Raw genomic sequence first — 12441 nt, 5'->3', positions numbered from 1 at the left:
GACAGCTCAAAGGGGAAAGGCTGTTGTGAAACTAGAGTATTTTTTCAGTATAACACTTGTGCTTGTTTTCTTTTATTTCCACAAAAAGAAAATACTCCCTTGCCCTTGATTCCTATTCCTGTGAAACATGGAGGGTGGCCGGGGCAGGCTTGGGCCCAGAGAGTCTCCTGCGTGGAGGAAAGACCCATGTGCACCCTTTCAGTGGGTGCTTCCAGCACTGACACTCGCACACTGCAGGGAACCAGTGCAAGACATGCAGGAATGAACAGAATTACATTCAGTCAGATGGGCTGCGTTCCCTGACGCTACCTGCTGCCAACTAGAGAAGAGATGCTGAGTCAGGCTTTTTGTAATGCCGGTGCTGGAGTTCAGAAGCTACATACCGCCTAGCAGCGACCTGGTGGTGGACAGGAGGAGGGAGGGCCAGACCGGTTCTGGTGCTGTCTAGTGCTCTCTGTCACTGGAGCTGTCTCTCTCCCTGCACACCCCCAACCTCAGGGCAAGTGCTGTGCTCAGCTGTTGCAGAGGGGTTGAGCGGACTGCTAAGCAGCCAGATTTCATCTGCCTACACATCACCACAGAGCTTACTGCTGCTGTGTCCTCGGCCTTCATGGGGAGTTCACAGGACTGTTCCTGGGTGGAGGTCCCGTTGCCAGTTATGTGAAGAGGGGGTGCTGTTTCCATTTGGAAGATACATTTGGTATCTTCTAAAGGCTGTTTTTGTTTTAGAGCCCGGAGATCCCTTAACATTCACCAATGTGAAAGGTTCTTGCCTGGAGGGGAAATGGAACATAATTTCAGTCTTGTTTTGCCAAGTGTGCTTCGGCATCTTTGTGAAGGGTGGCTTCTCCAACTTGTAATGCCTAGCTGTCTGTCTGCTTGCACTTGAAGTGATGAGGCCTGGGCCAGGTGGACCTCCAGAGCTGGCTGCTTCCACTGCTGCCCAGCCGGACCTGGAGCACGATGGTTCGTCTGCACTTGCAGGTCTCAAAGCGGGGGTTACAAATCAAGATTCCCTTGGCTAACTCTATGGCTGTTCTTCACTGGTAGCCAGCATCTCCAGGAACAAAAATGGCAACAGCATCCTCAGACACCAAGTCATGTTTTAAGGAGAGCCACAATGTAGGAGTTTAGATAACCACTCTCAGCCTTGGCACAGAGTATCTATCACAAGAAAAAAATACAACAGTGTTTACCAATGTTCAGTACAACCAAGTGCCTCCTGTGTCATGGCTGTGAATTAAAGAATGTTTGTTCCATCAGCTCCCTCAAACGCTCCTCATCAGACTTGTGCTCCAGGCCCCTCACCAGCTCCGTCACCCTCTCTAGTACTTCAATGTTCTTTATAGGTTGAGGGGCCCAAAACTGAACACAGTGTTCAAGGTGGGGCCTCACCAGTGCCGAGTACAGCGGCACAATCGCTTTTCTAGTCCTGCTGGCCACACTATTCCTGATACCAGTCAGGGTGCTGTTGGCCTTTTGGCCACCTGGGCACACTGCTGGCTCATGTTCAGCCGGCTGTCAATCAACAACTCCAAGACATTTTCCACCAGGCAGTTTCCAGCCATTCTTCCCTGAGCCTGTAGAGCTGCCTGGGGTTGTTGTGACCCAAGTGCAGGACCTGGCACTTGGCCTTGTTGATCCTCATGCAGTTGGCCTCAGCCCAAAGGTCCAGCTGGTCCAGATCCCTCTTTAGAGCCTTCCTACCCTTCAGCAAACCAACACTCCCACCCAACTTGGTGTCATCTGCAGACTTACTACAGGTGCACTCAAGCCCCTTGTCCAGATGATTGATAAAAGACATTAAACAGAACTGGCCCCAATACTGAGCCCTGGGGAACACCACTCGTGACCAGCTGCCAACTGGGTTTGACTCCATTCACCACAACTCTTTGGGTCCAGCCCTCCAGCCAGTTCATTATCCATTGCGGAGTACACCCATCCAGGCCATGAGCTGCCAGCTTCTCCAGGAGATTGCTCTGGGATACGGTGTCAAAGGCCTTACCGAAGTCGAAGCACACAACATCCACAGCCTTTCCTTCATCTACTAGGTGGGTCATCTCGTCGTAGAAGGAGTTCAGGTTGATCGAACAGGACCTGCCTTTCATAAACACAGGTTGACTGGGCCTGACCGCACGGTTCTCTTGTACGTGCCGGAAGGAGAAGGGAGGAGGCCTCGTCCTTCCCTACCCAACCTGTGCCGTACTGCTGACTCCTGCACGCTGTGCCCACCCTTGAGAGCACACAGAGAACATCTGGGTACCCACCACCTCGCATTTCTAGGTCTTACAAGTTCAGGCTTCAAATTTTGAGATGTTTCCTGCTAAGGCTGGTGCTGGGAAGCAGCCTGGGAATTGCCAGCATGATTGTTTTGGGTACAGTTGGAAGTCGTCAGCCCAGCAAGTCAGGGTATATCTTTTCCACAGCTGTGACGTATTCAGTGTGAAACCTGTGGGGTTCATTATTCTATTATTATTTCTGTGGGGCTTATTATTCTTCTGGCAACTGAGAGGGAGTGAGGGAACAGATCCTTGCTTGGCTAGGAGGTTAAAACAGCTGCAAGTCTAAAGGTTCTCCCTTCAGGTGGAGTGTGCAAAGGATGTACAAAAGCGGGTATATTGAGGTGGGGGGACAGTGGCAGCATTTAAATGGCACTTGAGGTTGCTCATGCAAATCTCACAGTCAATGCTGGGTTATGCCAGGGAAGGCCCACGTCAGTGGGAGAGATCAGAGTTGCGCGTGTCAGCTGGGAAATGCCCAGCAGGGGTTTCCTCCCAGAGCCCTGCTGAGCTCTGAACCCCACCCTCCGCTCCCAAACAGACCCGGGCCCACACACCAGAGTCAATGATGGTTCTTGCTTCCAACCGAATTTCAGCGTGGAGTCCAGGAAGGGGAGCGCTTTGCTGCACGCGGTGTCCCCAGCTGCCAGCAGGACCACGACCGTGACCACGCTCAGCCCACAGAGGATCTCAGAGCCCCTGGAGACTTCCCCTTTGCTGAGGAGCCAAAACCAGGTCTGGCCCTTTCCTTTCCTTATGTTTCTGAGTCACCTGAAGAATCCATTTCATTTCCTTGACACCGCTCTCTTGACACCCTCACAAGAGAAAAGTGATTGCGGGGTGACAATAGAACCCTGGCAGATGTATTGTTAACCCCTTCTCCCCCCACACTTCCCCCTTTTGCCCCTCCCTCTCCCCCCTTCCTAATCAGGGCAGGCGATCGGGAGGGAAAGAAGGACAGAGAGAAGAGAGTTGTAAAAAATTAAAGACGTTTTACTAATGCTACTAATAAGAATAGAGAAAATAATAGAAAATATACAAAACCAATCTTGAAAGTCTCAGCAACTGCAGAGCCGGCAACCGAAGTCCTGGATTGGACTCTGCAGCCAACCGGAGCTGGATTCAGTCTCTCACTAGGCCTCAGTTCTCAGGGACGACTAGCAAGGTCCTCTCCTAATGTCGGCCATAAGCAGAAGGGAAAAGGCAAAAAAGGGCCGAGATCCTTGTGATCTCCCACTTTTATATGAAGTATTCACGTGAATGGAATGTTATACACAGTTGGTCAGTTTCTTGGTCACTTGTTTCTCATCGCCCCTCTCGCGAGATGTCCACCCATGCTTATCAATAAGTTTGCATTCCATTGCTAGGTTTACCGAAACATGTGTCTGGTTCTCCAGGAAAATGCAGTTAATATGAAGGCTTTAGCTGACAGGCAAATTACTAAAAGAGAAACTTCTTTTTAACAAAACCAGGACAAGGTGTTTTCCTTTGGCTGAGGTGCCATTCCTCCGTTCCAGCTTGTGCCCACTTCTTCGCACCTTTCCCCTCGGCGTTCTACACATCCATCAGATCCATCTGGGAACTGCAAAGGTTCCATGGCTACCAGAGGCTCAACCACCGCCTTCTGCCCAGATCACCAGGAAGGTTGGTCTAGGAAGGCAGGAAGAGTCTGGTAGCTGATTATTAGCAGTAGCTCAGCGCTAGTCCGCGATCAGAGCACAATTGTGGCTCAGGGCTCCCGAGAGGAAAAGGACACAGATGTGTGTTCCCTCTTGGAGACGTCTGCACGACTTCAGAGCTCCTTCAGAGCAAGGGCAGAGAGAGACGTGCTAAGTGCCTGTGTGGGTTGAGAGCCTGAGCGAGCCTTCAACCATAGGACTGTGCTCATCCAAACCAGCGAGGTCCCAAGCACTGCAATGGGGCAGCAAAACGAAGACACGGACTAGACAACACAGTTTATTAGACATCACGCTGCAACAGTACAACTGGAACTAGATGCAGGGCAATGGCTGCACAAGATGCAATGTCAAGGTTTGCAGGCTTCATTCCTCTCTCTTGTGACCACTCTGGTTTCTGGCGCCGGCACTTCCTCTGCTCTGGCATCTTCTCAGTGCTAATGGCGCTGGAGGCTCGGCAGTGGCTGCGGAAGGGTTAGTGTGGGGTGTTAGTTTATACAGCAGGCTGGGCCAAAGGTGGCACTGGAAACTGGATGCTGGAAGTACAGCACTAATGGAAGGGCGCCAGAGCAGAGGCAACTGAAGAACTCCTGTCACAGTCTGACGATGCCAGTCAGGCCTTCAGAATGAAGCGCTCGGCACCACCAGAGCCCAAGGAACGTCTGCAGCTGAAGGTACCAAATGCCTCTACGGCACAACTGTCTGAAGTGCTGCCTGAGGTCTCAACCTCACAAGTGTTCTAAAGCAGAAAATACTAAAGCCAGTCCCTGAATGCCAAGTCCTTCACAAAGGCGGCATTAGGTGGGACAGAAGTAGGACTGGCTATAGTCTCATGGGGCGACGCTCAAAGCCAGAAGGCTGGGAAACGGGGCAGCAGGACTTTGAGGGCAGCCTCAAAGTAGTCAGTAGAACAGAGGAAATGGTCTCTCCCAGGCTCTCCGGGAAAACCTTCCAATTTTCCCATCTGAAGATGGAACTGGGCTCTGGTAGCTCATGAAAAGGGAAGGTTCTGATTAGCTTACTGAGGCAGAGGCTTGCAGGTCTTGCTGAAGGGCTTCCGTGGTCTTGGCTTGTTGCTGGGCTGTGGCTTCCAGCCTGGCCCTTCCAACTTGGAGCCTGAAAAAGAAGTACAGTCCAGCTGTTTTCCCACAATCGCAGAAAGCAAAGCCTTGCCCCACTGCGTGACTTCCTTACTGCTGCACGCGTTCTTCCTGCTGTGGGACAGCCGCGGTTCCAGAAGATTTGACCAGAAGGCTCTGTAGGTTCTTGGAAGCTGTTAGCTCCCTCTCCTTATTGTCTATGGCACTCTCCAGGGACTCGGCATAACACTCAGTCTGGGTAAGCTCTTTCAATTCCTGCAGCTGTCAAACCAAAGCAAGAATCCCCAGTAGTCAGCTTAGGCTTGATAAAAAGGAGTGGACGCCCAACTAAGACTCCGTTCCTCACTCTGGTTTGCAACAGAAAAGGCCTGGGCCCCCACCAAAAGACAAGAGACAAGCTTTCTCCCTACCTGAGCTTTACAACTGTCCAGTTCCTTCTGCAGCTGCAGTTTCTGTTCCTGCAGGTCCCTGCTGTGGCGCTTCTCAGCTTCAAGTGAAGCTTCTGCCAGGGAGCACTTTCTGAGAGCGCTGGCAAGCTCCTGCTGCAGCCACCTGACCCGTTCCTAAAAAAATGGTGTTCCGTGAGCATGGAGAAGCCAGTAAGATGATGACAACAGGACACATGGGATCATATCATTAGATTGATCTTCAGCATGGCCAGCAGGTGGAGGGAGGTGATTCTCCTCTTCTTCTCTGCTCTTGTGAGCCCCAGCTGGACTACTGCCTCCAGCTCTTGGGTCCCCAGCAGAAGGATGACACGGGCCTGTTTGAGTGGGTCCAGAGGAGGGCCACAGAAATGATCAGAGGGTTGGAACAAGGGTGGTGGGACGCTGGAGCAGGCTGCCCAGAGAAGCTGTGAGTGCCCCATCCCTGGAATTGTTCAGGGTCAGGCTGGACAGCGTGTTGAGCAAGCTGACCTAGTGGAAGATGACCCTGCCCACAGCAGGGGGTTGGACTAAATGATCTTTAGAGGACCTGTCCAGCCCAAACCATTCTATGCTTCTATGACTCAGTGAATTCCAAGACGAGAGACTTTGGCCACCACCAGCAGGCACCTGCTGGCACCTTTCTCAGCTGAGCACATCCAAACGACCGGCAGCTCAGCATGATACTTTCTCTTTCTTGATACACAGAAAAGGCTTCTGTATTTTCCTCCTCAGAACAGAGGCTGAGCGTCTGTGCCACTAGCTTTTTTCTAACCGACTGTTTTCGCTCTTCGTGCAGCACTTCTGCTTCACAACGGGAATGAGGTCTGAAATAGACTTCAGGTCCCAATTCAAAAACTGCCTCTCAGCAGCACTCCAAAAGGAACCTCAGTAGCACAAACAGGTCTCCTTAAACTGACGGGCTTGATTTACAGATATGTGCATCAGGCCCTAAGAGTCACCTGAGCGTCGCCTTGACCATCGGTTTGTGTTGAAGCCTCCTTCTTGAGCGGAAGCTCTTCGATCTCCAGTGCAAAATCCTGAGCGAGCAAGAACACAGACCGACAGTGAGGAGAGGAATCCGCAGCAACATTGCAGCATCACGCTGCCTTTCAGCAGCTGGGCTTAAGAAGCGTAACAATTCCGTTAGCTCGGGAAGACAAAGTACCTCATCCAAAGAAAAGAAGTCAAAATCTTCTTCTTCTTGTGCTGCTCCTGCTGCTGGCAACACACCTACAAAGAGGTAAGAAGCGCCATGCTGCCATCAGTGCTTATTTCACTCTGCTTTTCCCCACCCGCTTCACTCCAGAGAGGCTTACAAAGGGAACCATTTAAGTGCGTCAGGAGATTACCATTGCGGCGCTCCTCTGCAACAGGATGCGCACACGCTCCTTGTTGTTTTGCATCTGGAAGCAGCACGGGATCCAGAAGTTCTGTTAGACTTTCAGAATCCGTCTGTGTAATTAGAAAGATATGTGTTAGAACTGGCACTTCCGAGGAAGGGCAGCGAAGCTGGTGGAGGGTCCAGAGAAGAAGTCCTCTGAGGAGCGGCTGAGGAAAGCGGGGCTGTTAGTCAGAAGATAAGGAGGCCGACGAGAGACCTTCTCATTCCCTACAAGTACCAGAATGGAGGTTGTGGCAAGGTGGGTGTCGGTATCTTTTGCCAAATATGCAGTAATAGGACAAGAAGAAAGACTCTTACGTTGTTCCAGGAAAGGTTTAGATGGGATATTAGAAAAATCTTTTCACTGCAACGGTTATCAAGCACTGCAGCAGGCTGCCCAGGGAAGTGGTTGAGTCACCTTCCAACCATACGCTTGGACTTGATGATTTAAGGATCTATTCCGACCTAAGTAATGCTAGGATTGTACCTCAGAATCAAAAGAGGACTCATTGTCGTCTTCTTGTGCTGCTCCTGCTGCTGGCAACACACCTACAAAGAGGTAAGAAGCGCCACGCTGCCGTCAGTGCTTATTTCACTCTGCTTTTCCCCATCCGCTTCACTCCAGAGAAGCTTACAAAGGGAACCATTTAAGTCCGTCAGGAGATTACCATTGCGGCGCTCCTCTGCAACAGGATGCGCACACGCCCCTTGTTGTTTTGCACCTGGAAGGAGGACGGCATCCAGCAGTTCCATTGGACTTTCGGAATCCGTCTGTGTAAATGAAAAGACATGAGTTAGAAGTGGCACAGACTCCTTCTGGACCCGTCTCCACGCACAAAGCTCCCGCTTCAGCCAACATGCGTAATGTGGTATCAGGTGATGGAAAGATCAAAAATGCCAAACACAGCCAGCGTGTCAGGCATCTGTGTCGGTCTCTTTTGCCAAATATGCCGTAATAGGACAAGAAGAAAGACTCTTACGTTGTTCCAGGAAAGGTTTAGATGGGATATCAGTAAAAATTTCTTCACTGAGTTATGAAGCGCTGCAACAGGCTGCCCAGGGGAAGCGGTTGAGTCACCTTCCAACCATACGCTTGGACTCGATGATTTAAGGATCTATTCCAACCTAAGTGATGCTAGGATTGTACCTCAGAATCAAAAGAGGACTCATCGTCGTCTTCTTGTGCTGCTCCTGCTGCTGGCAACACACCTACAAAGAGGTAAGAAGCGCCACGCTGCCGTCAGTGCTTATTTCACTCTGCTTTTCCCCATCCGCTTCACTCCAGAGAAGCTTACAAAGGGAACCATTTAAGTCCGTCAGATTACCATTGCGGCGCTCCCTTGCAACAGGATGCGCACACGCCCCTTGTTGTTTTGCACCTGGAAGCAGGACGGCATCCAGCAGTTCCATTGGACTTTCGGAATCCATCTGTGTAAATGAAGACATGAGTGAGAAGTGGCACAGACTCCTTCTGGACCCGTCTCCACGCACAAAGCTCCCGCTTCAGCCAACATGCGTAATGTGGTATCAGGTGATGGAAAGATCAAAAATGCCAAACACAACCAGCGTATCAGGCATCTGTGTCGGTCTCTTTTGCCAAATATGCAGTAATAGGACAAGAAGAAAGAGCCTTACATTGTTCCAGGAAAGGTTTAGATGGGATATTAGAAAAATCTTTTCACTAAAACGGTTATCAAGCACTGGAACAGTCTGGCCAGAGATGTGGCTGTGTCACCATTCCTGGTGGTATTTAGGGGACGTGTACATGTGGTCCTTAAGGACGTGGTTTAATTGTGGACTTGGCAGTGCCAGGTGTGCAGTTGGACTTGATGATCTTAAGGGTCTATTTCAACCTAAGTGATGCTGGGATTCCAAGGCTGAGTCGGAAGCAGCAGCAGAAGGAAAAGAGCCAAAAAGTAAACACGCCCAGTCGGACCCCACCTTCAGAGAAGGTACCTCAAAATCGAACAGGGAATCAAAGTCTTCCTCTTGCTCTGCTCCAGCTTCTGGCAAAACACCTTCAAAGGAAAGAAGAGGCACAATGCAGCTGTGAGTGCTTCTTTTACTGTGCCCTCTCCCATCCCACGGGCCCTGCATTTAACAAAGGGCTCTCATTCTCCTTCAGGCCACAGCGATTTGTCCTCATCACCTCCTCCATGGTGGGGGATCCTACCTGCTCCACTCCGCGCAGGTGCTCCCACGGGAGGGGCAGCAGTCGTCCCGGAGGAAGAGATCTCACGTACTGCTGCACCTCCTGCACCTCCTACAGAGCATTCTCCTGTCCTTTTACTTCTGCCGTATTCCTGCAGTATCTTAGAAAAACTGCATACAAAAAGGAAGGACATGAAATTGCTGACCGTACCCCCACACTTGCATACGCTCTCTACTGGAAGCGCAACAGCCATTCAGGAGCCATCGTTCACATATTCAGAGCCAGGTGCACATGGCAACACACACACACGCGCGCGCAGAGAACTGACTGCAGTCTTATTGCAGACTGAAGTACTCACTACAGGCATGTTCACAGTACAGGTGCCTGTTCTTGTTGATGGGGTAACTCACCCCTGCTGGCTACAGTCTCATGTTATAAACACCCCTGTCCATTTTGGGGGCCAGTGAGACTGACATCTAACTACAAGGCTTCTACCTCAGCGGGATGCTATACTAATGCTGCAGCCACTCTTCACGCCAAGCTGGGGTAACGTGTCCCGAAACTCCTTCTGGACTTGGAAGGGTTTCAGAAATTCCTGTCGCTATTCTGAGGCCCTGAGAGTGTAGAGCGCTCCTAAGTGGGATGTCAAGAGGCCAACAAAGACTGTGGTTGCATTCCAAGCACTGCAGGGGTTAACTACATTGCACAGGTGCCATCTTCTAACAGCCCTGGCAGAGAGTCAGTTTGGGCTCTGGAGAGAGACCACTTTCAGGGTTGCTTCATAAGCACAAGTACAAACAAAACAAAAAACCCCCAAAGAAACAAGAAAATAGTAAAAACGTGCTCCAGGCCAAGACTGCTGTGCAAAATGGTGCATTAGCACAAGACTGATACTGTGCCAGAAGCCTGCAGGGAAGGAACCAAGCTCTTGTTTTGCCAGGGCAATCTCCAAGAATGCTTTGTTCCTAAAGGGGTTTTTACTCCACAGTTTACCATCGCTAGGAGAAAGGGCTATTTCCTTCAGCCTAGCTGTTAAGGACACGTACCTGACAATGCAGCTGCTCTTAACAAGGATGTAAAACACTTACCCAGGAGTAAAGACATCAAGACAACCCATATCTGTGAAGCCGTTCTCGTCTCGAAGAGAAAGAACAGCACCGTGCTGAAGCAGGAGCCGTGCTACGTTTGTATTCCCGGCATAACCAGCAATCTTAAGAGGGGTCCTAAAGCGTCCAAGAAGTGATAGGAAATGCATCAGCTTCTGCAGACATTGCCTTGCCATTACTTGAGTCCTTCTTTGCTCCTCAAACAATTCATTTCCCCGCCTACTGGCAGAGCGAAATTACAGCAAAACACGTGGATGCGTCGGAAAATGGAGGGTGGTGGGACCTCAGGAGGTCTCCAGGCCAAGAGTCTCTCTCCCCAAAGCAGACTCAGGAGGTCTGTGTGTGCCTGTGTTTCTGTGTGCACGTGTGTGCACGCTCGCACACGTGTGTGTGTGTTGGCGCCACAGCCACCGCTTGCTTGCAGTCCTCAGTGCAGAGATCATCCCCCGAGGTTAAGAGAGCAGCGGAGCGCGGGTCTGCTCTCACCAGTGGCACAGAAGGAGCTCCTTCTGGGCAGCTCCTGGGTCTTTTTCAAAGCTCATTCCTATGGCTCCCATCCAGCCCATCTGAACAACGCTCAGCAGTCCCACGCACGCTTTTGACAAAACTTCACCTTTGATGAATATCTCGAGCGTTCACGTCGGCGCCTTTTTGAAGGAGGAACTCGACCATCTCTTCACGGCGCTCGACGATCGCGACGGCAAGCGGAGTGTATCCTAACTGAAAGGAGAAATCGTCTCCCTTAGAAGGACATGGGAAAGTCCAGCGAGTTTGGGGAAGAGAAGCTTACCCAAAGCCCAAGCTTACGTCATTCCGAGCCTCAATCTGGGCATTGTGCTCGAGTAAGAGCTCCACCATCGCTTTGCTGGGCACGAGGGCAGCCATGTGAAGGGCAGTGTTGCCGCCGGCACCTTTGTGGTCAGGGTCGGCACCGTGCTCCAGCAGAGCCGTCACGCAGTCCTTGTGCTGGTGCTGTACTGCCTGGAAACAAGCCACAAGGGAGGAGCAACTTGCAACGTGTACGTTTCTCTCTGTCAGAACTTCTGCAACTTTGCAACACGGGAAAGTACGAGCGTCTTCCATGATTAGGCCCCTTCCCCGCGGACTGCAACATACCTGTTTCTAGGCAGGCCTGCGTAAAGAATCACGCAAGGCAGGTATCGATCTGTGCATAACTGACAAGCCCCATGTACAACAGCGTAACATATTCCACGTACCAGCATCAGTGGTGTTTTCTTAAACATGCCATGAGGGTTGAGCTTGCACTTCTTTCCTGCCAGAAAGCGAACGACATCTGCGTGGCCGTTCGCACAAGCAAGATGCAGAGGCGTCCTAGAAATGAAATACATGCAGTTAACGCAGACAAGACGGCTGAAGACATCGTGTCAGGCTGTGGTGCCTACCACCTAGGAGCACAATGCTCAACTGCCAAAAAAGCAGCCAAAAGCAAGCTTTCTGGTGCCAGAGCTGGTGGCAGCAGTTGCCCACCCAAAGCCTGGGGCTGGCTAGGCACCATCTTCAGCACATCTGTTTGAGCCAGGAGGCATCTCCTCAGCTGTGACAATGAACAACCGGACTCCTGTGCCCAGGCACTGGTCCCTGCCTTCAGCCAGGCCTGCCCGGCCACCCAGCACAGCAAAGGATACGGCGTCTTGGCAGCCTGGACCCTCTGGAGGTGCAAGCCCTCTCTGCTTGCACGAAGGCCTGCGGAGCTCCACAGAAGGCTCACTACAGGGAGCAGGCTGGCAGAGCAGGGCAGAGTGGCGCATCCGCTGGCTCCTGTCCCAGCTGAGGCAGGTAAGGGCAGCGCTGTGGAGCCGGCCTGTCCCTAGGGTGCTTGCGATGGTGCTGGGCTTCGCCGGCTCTTCCAGCCAGAGCACGCGGATCTTCGCTATGGGCACTGCCCGCCTCTTACTGCTTGTTGGCATCCCGTGAGTTGATGCGGAATCTCTTCCACCACCAGATTCCTTGCAGCCGCGCCAGGTCTCCGCGGGCGGCCGCGCTGTGCAGCCCGCCCCGGCCCTTCTTCCGATGCACCGAGGTCCCGGCGGTGCTGGGCGCGGAAGCGCCGTCGGACGGCAGCCGCTCCCGCACCCTCCTGAGCAGCGCCATGAAGCTCTGCATGCTTCGCGGCGACTGGGCACAGCCCGCTCCGGGGTGAGCAGCTGCAGGAGGCGCCTGGCGGACTCTGCCGAGCCCCGGAGGGCAAGGGGAGTGGGCGCGGAGAGGGCAAAAAGAGTCCAGAACCAAGTCCCAGGCGGACAAGGGTAGAGGGCACGGACAGGGCGAGAAGAGCCCAGAACCGAGCCCCGGGGGAGC

General features: G+C 52.2%; 2 protein-coding genes across 4 annotated transcripts; both read right to left on the bottom strand.

Moving 5' to 3' along the window:
* Positions 1-3294: 3294 nt before the first annotated feature.
* Positions 3295-10531, bottom strand: LOC308045950 (uncharacterized protein). 3 transcript variants are annotated; one of them, XM_080353512.1, is made up of 13 exons: positions 10105-10531; positions 9038-9186; positions 8821-8882; positions 8190-8292; positions 7533-8073; positions 7352-7413; positions 6833-6935; positions 6649-6713; positions 6443-6520; positions 5466-5618; positions 5150-5316; positions 4978-5071; positions 4315-4419 (listed from the first exon to the last, which is right to left on the bottom strand). In XM_080353512.1, exons 5-13 carry the CDS (start codon positions 7615-7617, stop codon positions 4393-4395), a joined length of 834 nt encoding a protein of 277 aa, XP_080209638.1. In that variant the 5' UTR covers positions 7618-8073; positions 8190-8292; positions 8821-8882; positions 9038-9186; positions 10105-10531; the 3' UTR covers positions 4315-4392. The 3 variants fall into 3 exon arrangements, with proteins under 3 accessions (XP_080209639.1, XP_080209637.1, XP_080209638.1); XM_080353513.1 differs by lacking the exon at positions 5150-5316 and having other exon boundaries at positions 3295-4419; XM_080353511.1 differs by lacking the exon at positions 5150-5316 and having other exon boundaries at positions 3295-5071.
* Positions 10532-10731: 200 nt separating this feature from the next.
* On the bottom strand, positions 10732-11887 carry ANKRD7 (ankyrin repeat domain 7; the record flags this gene model as incomplete). Its single annotated transcript, XM_080363535.1, has 3 exons — positions 11340-11887; positions 10930-11103; positions 10732-10842 (listed from the first exon to the last, which is right to left on the bottom strand). Exons 1-3 carry the CDS (start codon positions 11469-11471, stop codon positions 10732-10734), a joined length of 417 nt encoding a protein of 138 aa, XP_080219661.1. The 5' UTR covers positions 11472-11887.
* Between the last annotated feature and the right edge of the window lie 554 nt (positions 11888-12441).

The sequence above is a fragment of the Nesoenas mayeri genome (genome assembly GCF_963082525.1).
Source record: "Nesoenas mayeri genome assembly, chromosome: 1".
NCBI lineage: Eukaryota > Metazoa > Chordata > Aves > Columbiformes > Columbidae > Nesoenas > Nesoenas mayeri.
The sequence above is the reverse complement of the archived record's forward strand: the minus strand, read 5'-3'. Positions and strand labels throughout refer to the sequence as shown.